At 43.3% G+C, this 25,205-nt stretch overlaps 2 protein-coding genes across 5 annotated transcripts in view; one reads left to right on the top strand and one right to left on the bottom strand.

The window, feature by feature from the left end:
* The window catches only part of REEP3 (receptor accessory protein 3), a 56,324-nt gene extending 54,051 nt beyond the window's left edge, over positions 1-2,273 (bottom strand). Inside the window, exon 1 of the mRNA XM_042458990.1 lies at positions 2,107-2,273. Coding sequence (XP_042314924.1) covers positions 2,107-2,138 — 32 coding nt within the window. The 5' untranslated portion in view covers positions 2,139-2,273. The remainder of the gene's footprint in view (positions 1-2,106) is intronic.
* Positions 2,274-2,383: 110 nt separating this feature from the next.
* The window catches only part of JMJD1C (jumonji domain containing 1C), a 176,971-nt gene continuing 154,149 nt past the window's right edge, over positions 2,384-25,205 (top strand). The window contains exon 1 of one of the 4 annotated variants that reach the window (XM_042459927.1): positions 2,384-2,492. Coding sequence is in view for 3 of the 4 variants with exons in the window: in XM_042459928.1 (XP_042315862.1) it covers positions 24,912-25,178 (267 nt within the window). In the remaining variant the exon portion in view is untranslated. Of the gene's footprint in view, positions 2,493-24,659; positions 25,179-25,205 lie in introns of those variants that run through there. The other 3 variants (XM_042459928.1, XM_042459924.1, XM_042459925.1) reach the window with 3 other exon arrangements.

Raw genomic sequence — 25,205 nt, 5'->3', positions numbered from 1 at the left:
CCAGGGGTCCCTCCGAGCCACCAATCTGCTTGAGGCCCAGGATAACAAAACTGAGGCTCTCCTACTTTGGCCACATCATGAGAAGGCATGGCACACTAGAAAAGGCAATAACCTGAACAAAGATGGAGGAAAGTAGAAACAGAGGCAGACTACATCTACATGCCAAAAGGACAGACTCTATTAGGGAGATCATGGCCTGAATTTGCAGGACTCAAGCAAAGCGGTGGAGGACAGGGGGACCTGGAGATGCCTCATCCACAGGGACAGCATTAGTGGAGGTCCATTCAAGGCCAGTTAACAATAATGTTGTTCACTGTATTGCCTTGACTAAATCACTGGCCTTACTACTTTCTCTTGAGGACTGAAGCAAATCTCTTTGTTTATAATGCTGCAGACTTGATCCATCATCCTAGGTCTCCTAACATATGAAGTGGGATCTGCAATGTATAAGTTTCCTTGGACAGGCAAGATGACAAAGAACAGATCAAGCCTGAACTCTCCCTGAGAGCCAAGATGACTAAACTGAGGCTGTCACAACAGTTCAAGCACATCATAAGAAGGCATGATTCACTAGAAAAGACAATAACCTTAGCAAAGGTGGAGGGCTGTAGAAAGAGAGGGAGACCGCATACCAGGGGGGTTAGACTCAATCAAGGAAGCCACAAAGCTGTCCTACTTTGACCACATTATGAGAAGGCATGAATCACTGGAAAAGACAATAATGTTAGGAAAGGTAGACGGCATTAGAAAGAAAGGAAGACCACACGCCAGATGGATAGACTCTGTGAGGGAGATCAAGGGCTTGAATCTGCAGGACCTAAAAAGAGCAGCGGAGGATAGTAAAGATATACAACTGAGCACAGAGGTTAGAATCATACAAACCACTGTATTACCATGTAGATGTGACAGCATTAACCCAGTTAAGAAAGAAGATAGAAAGAAAACGAAATGATTCAAGATATGATGCTGGAGAAGAGTGCTGAGGACTCCTTGGACAGCCACAAAGACAAACACATGGGTCCTAGAGGAGATCAAACCAGAAACCTACCTGGAAGCCAAGATGACAAAACTGAGGCTTGTCGTACTTTGGACGCATCATGAGAAGGTACAATGTACTGGAAAATACTGCAATGATAGGAAAGGTAGAAGGAAGTAGAAAAAGACACGTCCTGGGAAAAGGGTGAAGAATTTGGACACGGCCAAATACAAAGCTAGAAACGTTTGCATACATATAAATTCAGGCTCATGCCCAAAATGGAGGACAGTTTGGAATTCCTTCAGGACAGAAGATGGAGATGTAGGGCATGTCCTTGAAAAGGGATGACAAATTCTGGTCCTAGAGGCACTGCAAAAATGTAGGAGGTTCAAGAACAAATGTAGGACACGAGCAAATACAAAGCTAGAAACACTTGTATAAATATGAATTCATGCGTCGTGCTCAAAATGGAGGACAGCTTAGACTTCACTCTGGGCAGAAGACGGGAAATGTAGGACGCGTCCTGGGAAAAGGAGGACCGGGTCCGGCCGAGGAGAAGGGGGTCTTGTTGCAGGCGTCACATCCACAGAGTCGACTTGAAGGAAGCTCACAACAACAACAACTGGTGCCACAACAAAACTAATGTGGAGCTGCTAAAGCGGTGTCAAACCAGATTTCTGCAGAGCGGACACAGCCCCAGCGACAGGGCCACCATGAGCAATATAGCAAAAGCTATATTGCTCATGGTGGTCTGCATTTCTATATTGCTGATCAGTGCACTTAAGCCCTCCCTAAGCTTACAAAGTGTAAGGTAAGTGCCCTCAACAACCTTGGAAGGATGCATGCCTGAATGGACCCTGAGCCCTCGCCTGGGATCGAACTCGCAACCTTATGGTCTGTGAGAGCGCGGCTGCAGTGCAGGCATTTAACCACTGCGCCACCAGCGTCGATAACGCCCTTTCCGCCGTCGGCGTGTCCATACAGGTAGATGCCTCAGCTGTGCGCATGCGCAGAGGTTCCCCGGCACCCCGAAAGCTAAACATGGGCGCCTCCCAGGACAAACGGGGAAAGAGGGGACGATAAACAAAGGCGGTTGTTTTCTCTCCCTCCCGAGCCTTTGATCCACTTACACGACGACGCGGGAGACGATGCAGGACACCATGGCGTTGGTCTATCCGCCTCAAGCGCTGTTCCCTTTCTCCGGATCGCTCCTCCTCCCCGGAGAAAAGGACTAACTAGCCGCCTCCCTCAAAGGCCGCCCGGCTCGGAATGGTTGCGAGCGAGAAGTACCCCACCAACCACCTCCAAGTAAGAAAGGGATAGCCACGCCCCCTTTACCTCACAATAGGCGGAGGAGGAGGAGGGAGTGAAAGAAGCCACGCCCCTTTGCCATAAACTGATTGGCCCGCGCGCGCCTCCCCGGGCCCTCCCTCCTCGGTCCTCATTCCTCAAGGGCGCGCGAGGGGCGAAGGGCGCATGCGTGTGTCGCTCTTGGACGGCGCGAGGCGAGGAATGGGTATGTAACAACAAGGCAGCCGCGGTTATTGCGCAGGCGTAGTCGGTTCCTCTCGCGCGCGCCCCCCCTTCTCCGCCGCCAACCGACATAACCGCCGTCGGTGATTTAAATATAGGACAGTAGTATGGCGAATGTATAGCCTACCTAAAGCAGCTCTCTCTCCCTCCCCCCCCAAAATGGAGCCTCGTTATGCCAGCCTTTTAGGGCTCTCTGGGAAGAAAGAAGAGGCCTCTAGGGAGGGACAGCCTCCCTTTCTTTTGGGGGCTTGGAGGGATGGCCATTTTCTCCCCCCCCCAAAAAAAAAGGGCCTGAGAATGAGCTTTTGTTGCTTTAAAAACAACAACATGTAAAGATGTTTTAAGGAAGGAATGGGGCGCTGGCTGTTGAAGGGCAACATGGGCGTCTGGGAGGGAAAGAAGCCTGGTGCGAAGCCTGTTCTTTGGGAGGGAATGCGCTCTTCCTGGGGACCAATCTGCCCCCCAAATTGTCGCCTCAAGGGTCTCCTTTCCCAGGAAGAGAACGAGCCCACGCTCTTTCATGCCCCAGACTCGGCTCTCTTCCTTCTAAGACCTTGGTTGTCCTTGCTGTGTGCCTCTCAAGCCCTTTCCCACTCATGGCCACCCTAAGGCCTTCCTTGGCAAGTCTTCAGAGGGTTTTTGGCTTTGCCTTGCCATCGTCTGAGGCTGAGAGAGTGTGACTTGCCCAAGGTCACGCCCTCCCACTTGTCTTGAATCTTCTACATTTGGCAGGGCCTCCGAGACCAGACTGGGTCCTCCTTTTCCCAGGACGCGTCCTACGTCTCCCAAACTCAACCACAAAGCATGACTTTATACCAGCGTTTCTAGCTTTGTATTTCTTGAATCCAGACCAGAATTCATCGCCTCTTTTTCCCAGTCCGGTTTGACACTGCTTTAACTGCCATGGCTCCAGTCTGTGTGAAGGGTTGGCTTGTTGTGGTACCTGAGGGATTCGTTGTTGTTGTTGTTGTGAGCTGCCTTCGAGTCGTCTCTGTGGATGAGAAACCTCCCAAGACCCCCTTTTCCTTGGCCAGACTTCATCCTTCCTTCTCAGGACGTGCCCTACATTTCCATCTTCTGTCCAGGGTCTTATTCCTAACTGTCCTCCATTTTGAGCATGAATGCATATTAGTGTGTTTCAGCTTATGTTTTGCCATGTCCTCCCTTTTCTTGGGGTGCCTTGTCCTCCTCCTCGGAGGCTGTGGGGTCTGGTCCCTCCGCTGCCCTTCTCCTCCTCTGCTTCAGGTCCTGGAAATTAAGGCCTCAACTGAGTCTGTCCCTCTTCCTCTCTTTTTACTCAGTGGTTGTTGTTGTGCTGTGCCTTGGAGCCCTTTATGGTGGGGTTTTCCTGGGGAAATTCTTCAGAGGGGTTTTTCCATGGCCATCCTCTGAGGCTGAGAGAGAGTGACTCACCCAAAGTCACCCACTGGATATTCATGGCCAAGCTGGGAGTCGAACCCAGGTCTCCAGAGTCACAGTCTAACGCTCAAACCACTATGCCAAGTCCGCTCTTCTTTTTCTACTACCTTCTACCTTTCCTATCATTGCAGTATTTTCCAGTACATTGTACCTTCTCATGATGTGTCCAAAGTATGACAAGCCTCAGTTTTGTCATCTTGGCTTCCAGGCAGGTTTCAGGTTTGATTTGCTCTAGGACCCATTTGTTTGTCTTTTTTGCGGTCCATGGCATCCTTGGCCTCTTCTCCAGCCCCACTTCTCAAATGAGTTCGTTTTCTTTTTATCTTCTTTCTTAACTATCCAGCTCTCACATCCAGACATGGCTGAGCTGAGATTCGAACCCTGTTCTCCAGAGTCATAGTCTAACACTCAAGCCACGAGGCCACACTGGCATCTTACCAATAACATAAACAAAGTTATACTTAGTTTCAGAGTCTGTGATGTGGTATCTAGCCTCAGTGCTGTTACTGAGGTTGAGTTATTGTTAGTAGCAAGTTATTCTCTTCAAATGGCCTTTACAGAGCTTCCTTTGGTAGATAGTAATGTACATTATTTTGTTGCTGTGTGCCTTAAAGTCCTTTCTGAATTATGGCAACCCTTAGGCAAATCTATCATGAGTTTGTTTGGGGTTTTGTTTGGCAAGTTTCTTCAGAGGGGGTTTGCCATTGCCTCTGGGTCTGAGACAGTGTGACCCAGTAGGTTTACATGACGAAGCTGGGATTTGAACCTTGGTCTCCCAGAGTCATAGTACAACGCTAAAGCATAGGACATCAAACCAGCTATCTTCCCCCTCCTTTTCCATTGGGCTCCTGCTCTTCTGATCCACAGTCTTGAGCTGGGCGTTGTAACTAGGAAAGGCTGATCTGGATGTCTCAGAGGTAAGGAAATAAAAGTGCCTCACCCATAAAAGGGGAGGGTTCATTTGTTCTTCTTCCTCAACTCTAGGACCCCTGAAACCTTATGTTCACTTCTTAATTTTAATCTTTTCTTTTGCTTATTGATTTGCTTGTTTTTGCCATGGTCTGTTTTTAATCTTAACACAATGCCTTCCGTCCTTCTAGGGGCCAGGCATAGTTACTTTCACTATCTCGGTTTGAATTAGAGTTGGTGTAAAATCTTTCAAAGCCCATTTCTGGTTGGAATATAGGAAGTACTGGAAGCTTGAAGGTGAGAGAACTGGAGGAGAAATCAAACCAAATCCCTCAGCCGATGCAACAGCATCCACCAGCAGAACAGATTGGCTTTCTCTGTTGCAGCCCCCTCACACGACAGATTGAGAAGAGTGTAAAGAGCTGCGTAGGGAAGGAGAGGTCTGTTGCCTTGGGATTTTGAAGGTTTTTAATATGCTTGTAAATTCTGAGTGCATTGGGGGAGTGTGTGTGTATGTGCCTTCAAGTTCATCTGTGAATTTGGTAGGGTTTTCTAGGCAAGGAATACTCAGAGGTGGTTTTGCCAGTTCCTTCCTTTGAAATGTGGCCTACAGCACCCGCTGTTTGTTGGAAGTCTCACATCTAAGTACTGTACTAACCAAGGCTCACCCTGCTTAGCTTTCAAGATCAGGTGGGATCTGCTATCCTTAGGGTTTGTTGTTGTTGTACTTCACTATTTTTGAGCATATGGAGACATATTAGTGCTTGCTGCTGGACATAATTGTTTCTTGCACCAGTCCTGACACAGGGGGCCCAGGCATGCAGTCTGTAATTTCCACAGTCTCTCCTCCTCTCTAGCGTAATATTGTTAGGACTATAAGATAAATCTACATGTATAATGAATAACTGAGGTTTCATCTTCTGGTAATGTGAAAATACATTGTGATGTGCTAACTCATGATCGATTATGAAATCTGAATTATTGAAGCTACTGGGGCAACTTCTTTAGAGGTGTGCAGATGGCTGGTTTTCAGATTTTTCTAGTACTTGTAGTATCTTGTAGTATAAATCACATTTCATGTTTCTGACATGTGGGGAAGTTCATCTAATAATTTTGATAACCCTATGCATATTCGTTTCTAAATCTTTCTCTTGCTGGGAGATATTTCTTTATCTTTCTCTGACCAGCTAATTTGGATTGCAAATACTGATGATGTGTGTGAGTGAACCAGGGCTGGGTGGATTAGCAACATCCATACTTATTTCTGATTGTGTAATACTTGTGCAAATTGCAGTGTCACTAATAACAGTGTTTTGGTTTGTTTCCCTGATTGACAGAAAATTGCTTGCTCTTTAGATCTGGTGAATTAGATTTTCATTTGGGAAATAGATTAGTGAGTCCAAAAATCCATAAACCAGTGCAACTCTACTTGTTTTACAATATAAGAGGGCAAAAGATTGACTGGAAAGCTGAAGTATTTTGACTATAAACATTAAATCCCAAACTTTTTTCTTCTATAGGTAATCTCTCTCTCCTTTCTCTTTTGAATGTGAGTGAGCTGTTTAGGTTTAGATCAGCTGTCAGATGTCAGTAATTGAGTGGAAAGGGGCAATTTGAAGTGAATCCAGACAAGTCCAGAGGTGCTCTTGTCAGTCAAAAGGTAGATCAGAGATTTAGCCTGTATTCAATAGCACCACATTCTCCTTGGAGACTCAGGACCATAGTTTGGGTGTATTCCCTGTATTCTTCTCTGAACCTTGATGCTTACTTATGGTGGTGCATCAGAAGTGTCTGCACAGTTAAAAGAAATATGCCAAATTCACCAGTTCCAGAAATGTCAAGTTTAGCTATGGTGGCAGATACCATAGTTGCATCCCATATAGTCTTCCATACAACACTCTGAAATTACTTTTGAAAACTATTGGAAACATGTGTATTGGTAAGTAGTGTGTTATAAGTGGTCTAGAATCTTGTGATCAAGTAATATGTGACTCATTTGCTCTGTCAGTCATTGTCTACTGTTTCATCACACAGTTTAAAGTACAATTTGAAACTTACAAAGCCCTGTAAAACCTGACACCAAATTACAATCACCCCTCCGCTTGTGCAGACTCCATGTCCCTTTCTTATGTGCAAGTGGTAAATGGAGGAGGCACACACTGCCATTCAAGCCAACGGGACTTGAATATTGGCAGTTTTCACGGGGAGAAGTCCAGAATGGAACAGAGGGGTATTTGAAAGGCTAAATATTTACAGGTCTTAAGATCCTTGGAGAGATGCCCTTCTTCTCCTGTATGGGAAGCCTACCAGGAAGATAGGAATGCAACTTCAGCCTCCATCTTGTACTCATTTGCAACTGATAGAGGCAACTGATAAAACCGCCATGGTTTTATCCAGTTCCCTTTTGAAGCCCTTCTAGTTGGCATCCATAACTATATCTTATGATAATAATGAACACAGTTCAACTATGCATTGTATGAAGAAGAACTTCACATATTCTTCTCCTTGGTTGCTTACAGGTTCTAATATTCCCTAAAATGGGAGGCCAGGCTAGCTCCGTCCCTCTTTTTTATTTGGACTAGATTTTTGTGTTTTAAGCTATTGTGCTGATAATACTGGTTTTAATCTGATGGGTGCTGGTTTTCTCCATTTAGGTCAATATGTTTTATTTTGTAGAGTGTTAATGTTTGGACTGCAACTTTATTATTTGTGTTTGTATTTTTATTTTGTTAGAGTCCTTCAGCATTAATATTACTAGACATGGAATCTAAATGTACTTTGTAAATTGGCACTCAACCAAATCCATGTTCCCATATGAATTTTTGCTTAAAAGAAAGATGCTGTAGAGTGGATCTAACAGAACACCAACTACTTTCTTCTTAGTTATGTTAACTGTATATTTTGGCAGCAGGGAAAGTGTTGGCTTGCTCCTGCCCCTATCCATATAAGGATGGAGACTGGAGCACATATGTAAACAGCAGGAAAATGCAGTCGCTCTAAGAAGTGGCAATGTTTGGGGAAGAAGAACCCAACATGATGCTTAGTGATTGAAGAAGTTATGGGAGCTGAGAGAGCTGGGTGGTCAGATTAGACCAAAGGACTATTGAGTCCAGGTTCCTCTTTTCACAGTATCTATGGAAATTCGACAAGCAGGACTTAAGCCCAACAGAACTCTTCCTTCAGCTTGTATTCCTCTATAACTTATTCAAAGGCATGCAGTCTCTGATGTGAAGGTTGTTCAGGTTGAGTATCCCTTTACCAGAATTCTGAGATAGTGACACCTTTGCTTTTTGGTGATTCAGTGTACACAAACTTTCTTTCATGCCCCAAATTAAAAACATTACATATAAAATTGCCAACAGGCTGTGTTCACAAGGTATATGCAAACATAAAAATGAATTTCATGTTTAGACTTGGGTTCCATCTCCAAGATATCTCATTCAGTATATTTAAATATTCCAAAATCTGAAAAAAAATACAGTATCAAAATGCAAAACACTTCTGGTTCCAAGAGCTTCAGAAAAGAGAGATTCAACCTGTATGTAGATCCTGATAGGTAGCAAGGAGTTGAATCATTTTAAGTTTGGACTTGTGTAACAGAATTATTGACAGATTGCTGCAAGCCACAGCAAGCAGGAATTGTTTTGGAGACTAAGGGGCTGTACAAATGGGTGGCATGCAGCTGCCCCTTTACTGGCGGGATCAGGGCTGTGGCCACCTCATGCCATGGCCCTGATCTGCCCTCCTTTTTGCACTATCCAAGAGGTGCCATAGCTGCAGTGGCGCAGCTTTATGACTCCCTTTTGATGTTGCATCATGTAGATGCAGTGCCGGAGTCGCGGCATGATGGTGTGCACTGTGTAGACCAGTGCATGCCAAAATGGCACCCTAGCAATGAAGTTAGGGCGTCCAGTGTGTAGATGCTGTACCTTAACTCCACCGGTCTGTATCGGGCCTATCTCTGCTGTGAAGCTTGTAATTTCTTCCTTCTGTTTAAACTATAAGGCTGTGAAGAGATAATTACAGAAAGAGAACATATAGATGTTGTTGTTGTGTTCCGTGAAGTCATTTCTCACTTATGGTGACCCTCAGGGGTTTTTCCTGGCAAGATTAGTTCAGAGGTTTGCCATTGCCTTCCTCTGAGGCTGGGAGCATGTGGCTTGCCCAAGGTTACACAGTGGGTTTCATGGCCAAGCAGGGAATCAAATCCTGGTCTCCAGAGTTGTAGTCCAACACTCAAACCACTGTGCCCTGTTGGCTCTACTTGCTTCCTTTTCCCAATAGAAACTGAACCTGTAAAAGGGTGCCTGCTATTCATGGAGGGAATGAAACAACATAATTATGCCTTGCTTGGAAAGTTTTAAGGTATTCTTGGAATTATCTGGCAACGTGAGTATATTCAGAAGTTCCACAGAGTGTAAGAGGTCTGTTACATTGAGGCAGTTTCTAACAGAGAAACACATCCTTATATAAAAGGGCTGCCCTTTATGGAAGCAAGCCCAGAAGATTTAGCTTTTGCCTGTATTGCCATGGTAACAGGAGCCTTAGTAGAAAGCTGCATTTACATTTAAAGAGACATTTATCAAGGTAAACACAAATGGCAATTATGTGTCATTTTTATTTAGTACAGATCCTGTCATATTTCATAGAATATAGACACTGTAGCAAAAACTGGCGTATTTATCACATTTAAGAGTGGGGGGGAAAACTAGTGAAAAGTATGTAGCTGCAATTTATTTAAAATACAATAATCAGACTACCTGGATTTGAAAAATGGAATGTAAACAAACAAATTTGACATTCGTTATTTATAGAATAGAAGTAATAAATGTAGATATGAAGCCAAAAATCATATGGATTTTTTTTTTAAAAAATAGCATTGTCTTAATTTCATTACAAACGACAATTTCAGTGTTTCTGAAACTAGAGGGGAGGGGACATCAGAATAGGATGTACAAACAATTGTATACAGTACCTTTTGTCACTAATAGGCTTGCAAGCAAGGCTCAGGGTTGGGTTTTTTAGTCTCAATCAGCTTTGAGGCTCTTTGCACAGTGTGTATTTACTAGAAATCTGGCTTGTAACACTTTACACTGATTCTTGTGCCTGACCTATTCCATATGCTCGATGGATACTGAACCTCTTATGTGGGTGTAAGCGGCTGATTTGTAACTGTCCTAGTTTATTTTTAATCCCCTTGTGACAGACTACTTTTGGCACCAGAACATTGTATTGTTTTACATTGGAGGGTTCTTCAAACACAATTGGACTGCAAGTCACATTAGCCTTAATCATCATAACTAGAGGGAAAGGATGCACAGACCAACCATATGTAGAGAACCGCTCATTTTCCCATCTTACTTTATAGTTCTTAGCAACACTATTTAGTTTGCTAAATAGTTATCCTTTGTGACTAAGGCAGTGAGAAACATCAGTTACTAGGGAGGCTAATACTATAATCCAGTGCAAAATTAAAGTGTGTTTAGGCTTATAGAGGACTTCCACCATTCACCTGGGGGGGGGAGGGGGCTTAGAAATAGGAGAAGCTACAGATCTAATGCATTTTTGTCTCCTGGGTTGCATCATTGTACAGAGAATCAGGTGTTCCTAGCCTTAGCTTAACTGGCTGTATAAGCAAAGTTGTGGGGAGAGAGACAAATTTAACCATCTTAGTAGCAATCTTTAATATGCTTACTGGGGAATATGCCCCATTGAACAGAGTGGGCTATAGTTCCAAGTAAAAAGGACAAATATTGCAATTTTATGCCTCTTGACCGTATCTCATATGGTTTGTTCTTAAGCTCCCTTGCTTATCCACTGTGGCACAAAAAGGGCAATATCTTAATATCATACATCTATCAACTTAATACAGGCATACCTCAGTTAACAAAGCCTCTGACAGTGAAGCTCCCTTTTCCAAAGTATTTGACACCCACTGAGCTCCCCCTTTCCTCCATGTTTTCTGCCTAGCTAGATGTTTTAGCAGCATTGGGAGGATGAGGAAGGAAGGTTCCAATGTATGGTGGAGCATGCAGGCAGAAATAACTGGCTTTCATTGTCAGGTTACAGCAAATGTCTGCTGTAAACAATAGACTAAAGCTTCAGCTGGGAAAGAATTGGATTCTACTTAGCAGATCCTGTTGTAGCTGTGTATGTCTGCCCATAATAGGCAGAGTAAACAGCAGCTGCCTCCAGAAACCCCTTTGCATGAACAAAAAAGAGAAAAGCCCAAATATACCTGTCTCACCAAAATATTTAAAAAAGCATAGAGTTATAAGTTTGATCACCAAGATTAAAATCATAAGAAGAGTGAAGGCTAGTGAAAGACAAAGTCATATCTTTAATGAATTTGAAAAGAAGTCTTCAAGTGATCTCTAAAAATGTTTTTGTTTACTTATGCAAGGTTTAGCTGACTTGTCTTTTTTCCCCTTATATATTCATACTGTTTTGAATTTAAAAATTGTTGACACATGTTAAAGTGCTTTTCTTTTGGGGGCACAGGAATCTATGCACATTCTTTCAGTTAGTTGTGCCTCTAGTACCAAATTTTATGTGAAAGCAAGTAACACCCAGGAACACATCTATGTTTTCTGTATTACAGTTGTTACATAAGAGCCCCTTCTCTGATTAAGTCTGGCTACAGACAGTCAGCTCAGCGGTCATTCACACATTGTTGTTTTTTAGCACGATTATGCGAATAATCTCACTCATGCGTTCCAGGTTTCTTCTTCACACTATGGAATCCCATTTCTGCAAATTCATTTGCTCACATGTGTCAGCACTCAAATGAAGATGGAGTCAACGATGCAAATGTATGCACAGCACGTTCAAGGCATGTAGTTTTTTATCCTGGCTCATCCTGGGTCTATTCACATCAAGAATGCAGATCTTTCAGGAAAACACTGAAGAGCCCCTGCCCCCCGACATTGATTATCACAGGTTAAGTGGGGTTTTTTGGCAGTACCCCCAAGTTTAATCAAATGCATTTGAAACTGCCTGAATTATTTTCAGTGTCTGAATATGCCCCCCTCCCCCTCAAAAGCTGCCATTTGCCCAGCTGTGGCTTTGGGAAGATAAGGGAGTGTTTCTGTTCATGTCTCCATGGTGCTACATCCCGAGTGATGTTGAATTGGAGGTATGCATGCTCCACCATGCATTGGAATGAGATTCCAGTTTATCTTTTGGTGTATCCCATGTTGAAAACAGAGAAAGGGCCTTGCTGAATCAGACTGAGAACTTGCCAGAGTCTGATGTTTTGCAGGGTATAAGAGCAAAAGCTCCTTCCCATCCCTTGAGACCAGTACCGGCTGTTCAAAGTGTTATAGCATGATTGGTCTGTCACAATAAAGGCTGGAGTCTGTGAGAGCATCACAAGTATAAGTCTGAACAGGAGAGGCTGAAGCAACTGGAAGTGAATCATCAGGCATGACATCTTTAGAACCCTCCTATTCAGATACTCTCTCCCCAACCCTTCTCTCAATAGCTTTTTATTTTCCTGCCTCTAAACCTGACACTATGGAATTTAGGAGGGTTTTTTTTTAGGAATACCTTTGTCAGAAGGCAGAGACAACAAAGAAACTTGGTTCTCTTAACCTTTGGTATTTTGTGTTTTGTGTTTACATCTCTATCTTTCTTGTATTGAATCTTGTGTGTGTGTTTGAGTATGTGCTAAAAGGACCTGAAGGCAACAGTAAAAAGCCTGAGCCATCTGGAATTGCAATTTCAGATTGAAACATTTGCATTAACCCCAGATTAGACAGATTTGAGAATACCACAGTGAAATGCAAGTACAGTATATCCTTTGGAGCCTCAGTTTGGAACAATCTGATCTTATAGCCAGGAGAAACACCAATACATACGTGTGCATTTTCTTTTTTCTTTTGTTTTAAAGAAAGCAACATGTTGTCTTATTATTATTATCCATTAAGTCTGATGTATCTTTGTGTTTTCATTTCTTATTATTCATTATCTTCCTTGTTTGTTTTAAGGGATTTTCTACATCCTAAGGTGCTGAGAGAGTTAAGTACCTTTCTCCCCTCTAAGCAGAGCTGGAAGAACAAGCTTCCTGAATTCCTTTTTCTAAAGGAAACATGATCCAGAAAGGAAGGGGAGAGTTCAGCATGGCTCAGTTTCAGGACTGTAACTATGGCAGCGAGGTCTTATGGCTATACTGGTTTATTGCTTCCATTTGGTGTTACTGGAGCCTAAAAAAACTGTAGGCCGCTGTGAATGGGGTCTATAGAAAACGGAAACAGTTCTCTTCTTCCCTCTGTGTTGACAGCCTGTTAAGATTACTGCTTTGTTTGGATCTTCTTTTCTATTCAAAGCAAAGCTTTTTTATGGGTTAGAATTGCTTCTCTATCTCATCCCACCCGTTCCTTCCACCATGTTGAGACCAGAATCGCTTCTTGGTGGATGAGTAGGAAGTTCCAAGGTCATTAACGAAAAGATCAGATTTGGTGACAGAAGAAAAGGAAGTGGATTAAAAAGTCTGATAGTAAGTGAACCAAATTCCTAAAGAATGTGCACATAAATGTTCAAAAAATGTTGGTGAACTGCAACTTTCATCAGTCCTATCCAGAATAGTTAGGGATGATGGGCTGCACTGGCTGTCAATTTGCTTTCGGTCTGAATTCAGGGTGCTGGCAGTTAAAGCCTTCTCATTTGTGAAATGCCCTTCTCTTGGAGACCCAACTGGTGCAAATGTTGGGTTCTTTCTGGTGCTAAGCCAAAACATTTTTTTAAATTATTAAAGCAAACGTTTTCAGTTTTACACCATCCTAACATCTTGTGATAAGGAGGATGGAAGAGCTTTAATAAATAAAAAGATTAAAGTAGCTATAGATCTACAGTCTGATTATCTTGAACTATACTGCAAAAATCCCACAGTGCTAGAAATCTATAATATTTCTGAAACTACAAATGTACTTAATGAAGAGACTGGCCAGCCTTCTTTGGTCTCAATCCAGTAGTTCACAAATGGTGGGACCCCCAATTGGGGTGCAAGAGTTGCTCAAGGGGGAAGGCACAAGACTTGGAGACCCTGCTCCCTCCTCCTCCTCCCAATTTTTTTTTTTTTTTGTGTAAAATTTACGCATGCGTTGAGTTAAATGTTGAATCTGCTTAAATAAAATTGTTCTAATTTAAATGATGTCATTTTCTTATAAAATGTTAAATTATGAATATACATGAATGCAAATGAAAATACACTAAAGAAACAATATTTTTATTCAAATACTATGTTGAGTTGGGGGATGAGGTCCACATGTAGCTATAAAGGGGCTCCCAAGAGTAAAACATTTGAGTACCAATGCCTTAATCTAATCTGTCACCAGAGGTGTGCTGCCTTCACCACAAAACCTCTTTCTTCCTGTAGTTGTAGAGGTCACTCAGCATGCTGGAGCAGGTTTTAGGGTGTGCAGGGTCTTCAGTAGGAAGAAGAAATAATCTCTATTCAATTCTGTTGTTGCAGTAATAAACACCTGACATTGGATTCTGCCCCATTCCATTCTTTAGTTCTTGTTGTTTGACCAGTATTACATAAATGCTGCTTTGAGCCTGATACGGGGGAAAACAGACTATAAATTAAATAAAAATTAAATCAATAAAACCATAGAATTTATGAAAAAGGGTTGGTGGCCTTTTAGGAATTTAGGAAGTACTGCGTAGTTTACTATAAACTTTAAAGGAAGAGTCTACCTGCTCCTACTATTCCTTATACACTTACAGTAGAGTCTTGATTCTCCGACAGAAACGGGTGGGCTGATAGTTGGATAGCCGAAAATGTTGGATAATCCGGAGGGTCCAAGAAAAGCCTTGAAATCACTATGAATTGCAAATGTGTTGAAGTTTTATTGCAGTAACAGTAAAAGTAATGTTGCAGTAACATTATAGGAATAACATTGTAATGTATAAACAGTCCTCTAAAAATGTAAAGAAATCACTGATCAACATGTACTGTATAAACAGTTCAGTCCTCTGAAAATGTAAAGAAATCACTGAGCAGCAACGTTGGATAATCCGGAATGTTGGATAATTGATGGTTGGATAATCGAGACTCTACTGTATAAGGTAGGTCAGAGGATTTTCAGAGGCAAGGGATGTAGTTTGCCATTGCCTTCTACTAAAATATAGTCCATAGCACCTGTATTCCCCAGCAGTCAGCCCTCCAAACACTGACCAGACATGATCCCTGCTAAACGTCCAAGGTCAGATAGGCACTGATACTTGCAGGGTATTTGGACAGTTAGTGATCTAAGTACATGGGCAGATGTGTATGGGAAAAGATGTATCCAGGCCAAGCTGTGTAAGGGCATTAAAGGCAAGCATTGCCAGCACTTTAAATTATGCTCGGAAACGGGCCAGTCAGAGGAATTGTTTCAGATCTGGCATGATACTTTTTCTGGGCCCACATCCAGCTAGTCAGGCTAGCAGCCCCTTCTTCAAAGTTGATGTGGGGCTGCTACTTTCTTCAAGGAAAGATAAAAAAATCTATAGATCCAGTTGGTTATCCCCACTTGAGTAGCAGAAAAAGTAGCAGAAAACAACTTCCTCCTGAGAAAAAGGACCATCTTGTTTAACTAAATTGATTGAATTCCTGGTGGATGCAAATGGATTATGGGGGTCATTAAGGGTTTTTACATTACTGTTATGTAAACCAGGTTGAATATGGTCTCCAGCTGCTTAGACAGCATTGTGTATATATGCCAGCAGAGCAGTACTGTTTCTTCCTGACTGTCATTCCCAAAGTATAGGTCACTAAGACCTATTTGATGACTGTTTCTGGATCCTATATGTACAACTGAGCACAGTCAGTGGGATTCCTCCTTGTAGCCTCCAACATTTTTCCAGAATATCAAGATGTCTCAAAATGGATTGTATCAGGGCTAGGGAATATTTGACTTTCCAGGATTTTTGAACTAAAATTACGTTAGTTTTTTGTGGGTTTTTCAGGCTATTTGGCCATGTTCTAGAAGAGTTTATTCCTGACGTTTCACCAGGAAGAAACTCTTCTAGAACATGGCCACATAGCCTGAAAAACCCACAAAAAACTATAGATGCCGGTCATGAAAGCCTTCGACTTCACATTAAAACTAACTTGTTTGCTTACCACCATAGCCCATGCTGGCTGGGGCTTCTGGGAGTTGGAGTCCAAAGCATGTGGTGATATACTAGTTCACAAATACATGTAAGTGGCAATGGAATGTGTGAATAACCTCCAGAGAAAAGTGTAATGATTAAGTTGCTATCAAAATGGTTACTTAATGCTGCATTCATCCCATTGTATGAATGGGTGACCTTAGTCAGTATAATAATTCCTTGTGAGCTTATAACTTTACTTCCTGCAAGAATAGCAATATCCGAGAAGCATAAATGTGCTATAAGAATCTTTTAATTCTGATGTCATACAGAAATTTGAATGCTGGACTATGACTCTTAAGACCAGGATTTGAATACTTGCTCAGTCATTCATTCTCAGCCTCCAAGGAAGGCAGAGGTAAACACCCCTCTGAACAAATCTTGCCAAGAAAACCCTGTGATGGGATTGTTGTAAGAAATGACTTAAAGGCATATAACAATATGGAAAGCTGTCTCATTCCACTGCATTCTACCCAAAAAAAAAAAAAAACCCCCAAAACAAAACCACTGTTTTAAAGAAGGATTTAAAACTTAACAGTGCAGAAATTGTTTTGTTTTTTCTGGTCATAGCATAATATTGTACTCATGTGCTGTTTTCCCAACATTCCCACTACAGTAGTTGCTTTTAGGAGGGCTTTCTATTCAGGGGTGTCTCTTTCTCCAGCTCAAAAGAAGATTCACCAAGGCAAATAAGACCTTACAAAAGAGAAAGAGCTAGGCTGCTTCTGGCAGGGACTCATCTCTCATTGTCTTGGTTTTCAATTAGGAGTGACTGCTCCCTTCTTCATCACCCCAGTTAATCAGTATCTGCTGATAGCAGATATTCCAAAAGGTAGCAGAGGTGGCATTGTGGAAAATGTATTAATGTGGCAGATGTGAATTCTGCATCAGAGGGGCTAAGTTAGCAATAGGATAATGGAAGAATAAGTACATTTGAATCAAGACTAGGCAGTATTTTGGGGAAAGGGGGTTCCCCCAGAGGATCTCTAGTACAAGCGGCCAAGTGACCTGGCTGTGCAGCAGGAAATTCTGGTGCCAACTCTCACCTTTGCCATTTAATAAACAATCTGGCAGCATGCCATTATTATCTCAGATTCAATTCTTTCATTCCAATCTGCAGTCTACTTTAGAATTGGTGTAAAGATTACTGGGGTCAAATGACAGACAGGAAGAGGTCTGAATATTCTAAAGCACTATATGTATTTGATTATCCTTTGAAAAGGGTCCCTGCTTTAGTGGAATGTGATAATGGCTGGCTGTGATCCTTCAGTGAGGTTACTTGTCAAGGGGAGGAGAAACAGTACTGTAATTTGAAAATACTCTAAACCAGAGACTTTGGGCTTCCAGGATCTGTGTTGTTTTTTATTAGAACCCCAAGCTGCTGTAGAGCAGGCTGCAAAATAGCAGAGCATGGGCCAGAAGGGATACCCTTGACATTAAGGAGCAAAGGATGTTGTGTACCTTCAAGTCATTTCTTTTTTTAAAATATTATTTATTGTTAATACTTTGACAATGAACTATAACTTAAATATATATATATACATACATACATACATTCAAGACACCATAACAAACAATATCTATATTACATAACTTCAAGTCATTTCTGAGGTGAACCTATTACCAGGTTTTCTTGGCAAGGTTTTTTCAAGAAGAGGTTTGCCATTGTCTGTCTTTAAGGCTCTGAGAACATGCTGAGCCCAGGAATTTGTTTTCAGTACCAGAACTGAGCTCAGCCCTGTCACAGAAAAATTCACTCCCGGTGTCTCCCTGTCTGCAAACTAACTTCAATGTCTGCAGCCTAATGCAGATGCGGAAAAGAAGCCTTTGTGCTGTTGCTATTTTCCAGACAGTTGGGAGTCAAATCCTTTCAAATTTATTGCAAATGATCCAGTACATTCTGAACTATCCTCTGGCCACTACTAATGCAACCTTCAAGAGTGGGCAGAGTACAAATATATACAATGCCAGTTTTATATATGTGGGGTTTGTTTTTTTTACATCTGTAATCACACATAAGTAATCTGGCCAATCTATTCTATGCTAATCATGGCCAGAAGATGTATTCTATTCTATTCATATAAATAGTAACACTACAATACCCTGTCCCCATGAATATTGCATCACTATAAAGCAAAAACTAGTGTGTAATTGATTGCATTGTTCCATTGATAAAAGACAGAATAGGGAAGCAGCCAGACTGATTTATGTGTATTTTTGAGCCTGCTAGAAACATAAGAATTTGACAGTTAACCTAAAACACAATTGAATGCATCCTCTGAGTAGACCAGTTCTGGATATAGTTCTTCCTTACCTTTCTCTCCACCCACTACCTCCGTTTTCATCATGTGAGCCCTGGCAGCTGCTTCCTGCTTTCCTCCTCAGTGATTACCTTTGTACTAATTGGCTTGTTCAGGTGGGGGAAAGAAGGGGGGGGGGGCTCCAAGGAGAAAGCTATGGGGGAAAACGTGGCAGATGGATTGTCAGGATTATGCACATCATCTGCCTAAAATTAGCCATTACTAAGTCCATTGACAGCAATTTCATTTAAATTAGCTATTACTCATTTGTTCTATTGATTTCAATAAGACTTATAGCACAATCTATGTATGTTGATCCATAAGGAAATTCCTGAGAGTTCAGTGGGGCTTCCCCTTGCATAGCATTTTAGCTGTAATAATGACTACTTTTAGCTGGATGTAAGTTTATATGAGGCAGCTGTAACTTCTATAAGGGAACCTATTGTATTTTTCTCATTATCAGAAAGAGGCAGGTTATTCCTTTGTTCAATGCATTGTTTGCCCAAGATTATTTAACACACTCCAGCCACTCTGTCTTACTCACCATTGGGGTAGAAGAAGTACTGTGTAAAGTATCTTTGCCCTTTCTATGTGTCTTTGTTGATGAAGTGGGATTCTAATCTACTTTAGGGTTGGGAGGAGGTGCACAAATGTTCTAAAGTAAGAACAGATGAGGAATGATCCTGTGTAGTTGAACAGTGATTAATGTACAGCAGCCATGCAGTTTAATGAAGAAAGGTAACTGCCTTAAGACAACAAGATAGTTCAAATCCCTTCTAGTGCCTGTGATTCAATGGTTAATCTGCTTTGACCATTTTGTTTGTCTTTTTGAGCCTTCTAAAATCACACTGTTGACAACTATTGAGTTATGTGACAAAACTGACCACACTGTGATTTGATCAATTAATCAATTACAGTTCAAGAGTTATAAAACCATTTGGTATAAAGCAAGGGAGCAGCATTAATAAGCCTTGATCTCTTTATTGGCCAATAAAAAGGGCAATTACCTCACAAAGCAAGACGAATATCCTGAGCATTCAGGATCTCAGCCATCAGTGTTTACATATCTTTGGTGTAGCTGCTTTCCTCCATTTGTTGCTGGCAATTTCTAGATGCTTTTGTCCAGCAAACTGGACAAAATGGTCAGCCAGCATTCCATGTCCCACCTCCCACCCCCGCCTACACAAATGTTTTGTGCAAAGGTGTCTAGGGATGAAGGATCTAAAAAGCATCCTACAGTCTGATTATACCCCACTTTTGCAGAGGTCAACACTCATGTTGACTAATCTATTAAGTCTATGATTTGGTGTGGGTTCTCCCATTGCTAGCATGAACACAAAGTTATAGGAAGAGATTAGAAGCAAGGAAAAGGATGGACTGTTCACATGACCAAGCTTCTGAAGTCTCCAGCTACCACTGGGACAACTTACTGCACATGGATCAATTTTCACCCTAAAAGAGTCAGTTCAGTGAATGCTTCTTATTATTTTTATTTATTTCATTTATATAATGCCTTTCTCCCAGAAAGGGACTCAAGGTGGCTCACAGGTAAAATCCATTAAAAACTTTACAATAAAGTTTTAGAACAGTTTAAACCATCTTGCTAAAACAATATAAAGTTGCATAAAACATACAAAAGTTTAAAATCTTTTAAGTCTTTCTTAAGTTTCAATCCAGTGCTATCTTCCCTTGAAGTTACCCAGTTAATTCATCAGGACCTATGGTGTTTCTGTATGCATAATATATGTGTGCTACACTTTTATTCTGTATTAATGTCTGAGGGACTATTGGAGAGAATGAAAATAATCCAGCTCTTTATAACCATTTTAAATTATATGTGTATATTAAGATTATAAGCCTACAGACAGACAGTAGTTTCCATTCCAGTTACCACTGAGACCTAGGTTAATCAAGCCTAACTTAACTCATATTGATTTTAATAATAATAATAATAGGATTTATTTATATGCCACCCAGTCACTGGGAATCCGGGCAGCTTACAACAGAGGGGATAATAGATGATAATAGATAATCGTTTTTAAAAGGTCTGTCCTAAATGTTATAGCTATTAATTTTTTATGAACAACTAAAGTTTACTGATTTTTCTGTGGCCAATTATGATATACTGTATAATAAAATGATGAATTCATTATTATCCAGATTATCATTATTACACTATAGATGTGAATAAGGCTACATGCCTTCTCCTTTGACTGTATCTCTGTTTTGGCCCATTTTATCAGTTACTTAAATCCCCATACCTCGCATGTGGCAGGGTGGGACACTTTCCCCTCACTGCCATGATTTCCATGTGAGATTCCACATCTATTGGACACTCACTGATCACAGATAGTTCTGTTTCAACCATGCAACGACCAAAATGCCCTCCAAAACCCAATTAGTAAGCAGTGAAAGCCACCCCCAACATAGCCGCTCCAGTGTTGTTGGAGAAAGGTGGGGGGTTAGGAGGAACCAGATATTTTTCTGTAGCTGGATATGCTGCAAGGGCATTGCCTGCAGGGACTTCCTGAGTACCCCCAGAGGTTCCTGCAGATGTCTCTTGCAGCTTGTCCAGCTTACGGGGGGGGGGGGATGCTAGACATGTCTCCTTCCCCTGCCCTCCAACAACATGGAAACGGCTATGTTGGAGCGTGGGGGATGAATCACTTCAGGTGAAATTTAAGGAGTAGCATTAGGAAACATAGCTATGGAGACAGCTACATGATACTCTCCTCTCCTGATACAGAATCTTGGCCACTTTCTGCTCATTTTCTGGGACAAGCTTCTCTCAGCCAATATCTGCAGCCTTCTTCATTTCTATTGGTTTAGCTGAAAACTGTCTGGGGAAAGGGGAATCTGTGTGTTGGTGTGCAACAGCAAAATCCATTACTGTCCTTAACATAGCTTTGCCAGATGTGTTCAAATTTGCTCTGCTTCTCTGAATTTTCTAGTTGTGTGAAACAACAATTTGGCTTCTCTAGCCTGTTCTCTTCTGTCCTTTTCTGACACCCATCCTCCTACCTGATGTGTAGCACACTTGGGAATCCAGGACACTATAGCAAGTGACAGTGGAAAAGGAAAAGCACCTGGAAACAAGCTTATGGGAGTCGGCACCCCACTGCATTTCCTGCTTAATCACTAGCTTTAAAGGGATATGGTGAAATTCCAGGCAATGCTAGCTCCGCCATCTCATTAACCTGATTTATGAAATAAAAGCGCAGGGAAAATTCAGCCCAGTCCAAGCATTTCTGCCGTGTGGAGTATTTGTGCTCTTGGCTGGACAGGCTTGCAAGATGCCTGCCCAGCCCTCTGCCCACTAGCCCACACAGAGCGCTTAGCGACAGCAGTGTGTAAGTAAGCCTTGCTTCCTTTTCTGGCTGAACTGGAACTTTGGAGGCATGGAGTGTAACAGTACAGCCTTCGCCCTGTGCTAATTCAGCCACCCTCTGCATACATAATGTCCTTGCCCAGGCGCTCCGTATCCTCAGAAAGAACTCCCTTGCCAAGATTTAGCAACGGGAGACCTGGAACTATAGCGTACCTGCAACCGGGGGTGGGGGGGGGGAATAACGTGTCAGGGCAGGCTGAAATATTTCAGCTTCCTGGCTCTTTCCAAAACAACCTTAACAAGCTTCCTTCTTCTGTGTGCTTTCCTCAGGCTGATGCAGTCCTTCCAATTGCAGCAGCAGCAGCAGAGCTCAGTAACCATGGCAAGTCTCCTGTTCAGCACAAAAAAAACACATTACCCTGGATAGGTAGAATTTTCCCTGGGTGGGTGTTTTCATTTAGCAAGAGAGAGTGACCTCAGCCATTGTGAGTCATCCTGCAGAGATGAGAAAGAGGAGAGGAGGGAGGGGGGGAAGCACTGAAGAAAAACAAAACAAAATCCAGATCAACCCTGTATGGATAATATAGGAGCAGGCAGTGTCTGGAACAGGAACCAAGGGGAGGCAGGCTGCCAAGAGAAAGGCAAGAAGCTTGCAAAATGAAGTGGGAGGGCGCTGCTTTTTTGTGTGTTTTTCACCTCACAATCCTTAATCAGAGTAAGAGGTAGCAACAAAACTGCCGACCAACCAGACCCAAACCACATCCGCCCCGCAACAAAAGCCCCCCAATCACCACCTGGCATTGTTGCTGGGCCCTTGCCCTGCTAGTTGCACATTCCCAGCATGTTGGCCGGAAAATACTACAGCTTCTGTTCTGTTATTTGTATCCATCCCCTTCCAGGCCCCCTACTTCAGTGGAGGGGGGAAGGAAGAAAGAAGGCAACCCCCCAAAGTAGGAAGAATCCTCACTTGTGGAGTTCCCCCCCTCCCCTTTCCTTTTCCTGTCACAGGCAGCCCTCCTCACGCCCACCCCTCTCCCAGAATATCAATTCCCCTGTCTTCCAGCTGCTCCTTTCCAGTGGCGCCAGAGGGGCTCAAGGCGCGTGAGGAATGGGAATGTGCTTGTGTGCGTGCATGTATGTGTGTGTGTGGGGGGGGGGTTGGTAGGGAAAAAGGCACTGCCATTTTCTCTGTTATCCCCTTCAGAAGCAGAGGTGGGTAACCAGATGTCCTAACTGCAAAGGAGGGCAAGGCCCTGCAAAAAATGTAGGGCATTATAGAAAAATGGAGTACAAGGCCAAAAGAAAAACCTCAAAACGCTCCTATAAATGTCAATTCATTCTTCTTCTTAGTGATGCTCAAAATGGAGGACATTTTGGAATTCCGCCTGGGAAGGCTGAAATGTAGAATGTGTCCTGGCAATGTGTCCCCGAGTGGGTCTTTGTTTCCCCACCAAACTAATAGTTCTCTATTGGGATTAAGAGGCGACAGTGGACCTGCCGAAAAGACCCATAGGTGGGTCCTAGAGCAAACCAGGCCCAGACTTTTCCTGGAAGCCAACATGACTAAACTGAGATGCCCCTATTTGGGCCACAGCATGAGAAGAAAGGACTCACTATGCTAATGCTTGAGAAAGTGCAGGGAAAAAACAGGAAGACTGCTTTCCTGATGGATAGAGGTGCATCTACACTGTGGGACTAATGCAGTTTGAAAATGCTTTAATGCTCCTGGTGCCATCCTACAAATCCTGGAAGATGTAGTTTTTGGGAGCAGCAGCCCACTTAGGCAGAGAAGGCAAAGAACCTTATAAGACTTCAAATCCCACCACAGTTACAGCAGTGTCAAACTGCATTATTTCTAGGGCCATGGGTCTGCAGGGGCTGAGCGGGGCGGTTAAGAACATGGTGACTTGGAAGGCTCTCCTACATAGGCCCGCCATGGGTCGAAGAAGCTGTTAAGAACAACAAAGAGAAGGCTCCTCCATAGTCTCCGAGACGAGTGGTCCTGGCTTGACAATATACAGGGTGGCCAGATGTCCCTCATTTCCAGCACAAATGTCCTCCATCCTGAGCATGGCTTGTTGTTTGTTGTCCAGCGTCTTAGAGTCATTTCCAACCTGTGGCAAAGCTTGCACGGGTTTTTCTTGTTAAGTATCTTCAGAGGGGGGTTGCCACACTGAGGCTGAGCATGACTAAGCATTGACTTACACAGAGTTTTGAGCTTTTGTTTGACCATGCCCTCCATTTTTCTGGAACGTCCTCCATTCTCAGCATGACTAAGAGGCACGGACTTATATTTCTGCGAGTGTCCTGCGCTTTTGTTTGGTCACGATCTCCATTTTTCTTGAAGGCCCTCCATGTTGAGCATGACTGCGAAGCATGACTAAATGTTTTGACCCCAAGAAGCCTGGATTTACCTTTCTATCAGTGTCTTCATGTTGTTTTTTTCCTGTGGTAAATCTCCACATTTGACCCTGAGAAGCCTAAATCTACCTTTTTGTGTTTCTACATTTTCTCCTGTGGTATATGTATTTTGACACTGTTTTTTTAATGTGGTAAACAACATCCATTTTTGACTCTGAGCAGCCTTAATTCACACCTCTCTGAGTCTTTCTAGCTTTTTTATGTGGTCCTCCATTTTTTGACCCTAAGAAGCTTGAATTCACATCTCAACGAATGTTTCTAAGCTTATTTTTATGTGGTAAGCGTCCTCTATTTTTGGCCCTGAGAAGCCTGAATTCCCATCTCTGAGTGTTTCTAGCTGATTTGTATGTGGTGAAACGTCCTCCATTTCCTGAGCCTTTAATGTGGTGAAACGTCCTCCATTATTTTTAGCTCTTAAAAAGTGTTAATGAGTGTTTAAAACAAGGCGACAGAGCAGGTCTGGGCTGAAGAAGAAGAAGTTGTGGCTGTGAGGGACTCTTTCTTCCCCTCCGCTCGCGCTGGCCCAGCCTCTCTCCGTGGCGTTTGTGTCTGGCGGCGGAGGGAGACGGCGCGTTGTGCCGGTCTCCATGGCAGTGGGCCTCTGTGTGTGTGTGTGGGCGGAGTGGTCGGGGAGGGGGACCGCAGCGCCGTCAGGGAGCAGCTTTCCCTCCGCTGCGTGTGTGTGTCACACACACAGAGAGAGAGAGGCTGGTCGCGCGCATGAGGCAGACACAGAGCGCGCGCGCGCTTGAGGCAGTCGAGGCGCGAGACCGCCGCCGCTCCAACCGCCGCCGCCGCCTCGCCCTCGCGCTCTGGGCATGATCGAGCGAGCGACCCATAGAGATAGAACGACGACGGGGAGGCTTGGTCAGTCGGCGTCTCCGCCATGGCGGCTGCCGCTGCTGCCGTCGCCGCCGCCGCTGCTGCCTTAGAGTCTCGTCCGGAGCTGGTCGGGAAGCGTTTCTTGTGTGTCGGGGCGGGAGGCGAGGAGGAACAGCAGCCGCCGCCGCTGCAGACACAGCAGCAGCAGCAGCAGCAACAACAGCCACAGCCTCCCCTTGTTCCCGAGAAGAGGAGGAAGAAGAAGGGGCGCTGGAGGGCCGGCGTCATCCGCACCGTCTCCCACCGGGACTCCCGCAGCCCTGAGCTCTCGGTACGTAAGGAAAGGGCCTTCTGCTTC

Source organism: Sceloporus undulatus, chromosome 3, assembly GCF_019175285.1.
Source record: "Sceloporus undulatus isolate JIND9_A2432 ecotype Alabama chromosome 3, SceUnd_v1.1, whole genome shotgun sequence".
NCBI lineage: Eukaryota > Metazoa > Chordata > Lepidosauria > Squamata > Phrynosomatidae > Sceloporus > Sceloporus undulatus.
Note: the sequence above shows the minus strand (reverse complement) of the source record. Positions and strands in the feature narration are given on the sequence as shown.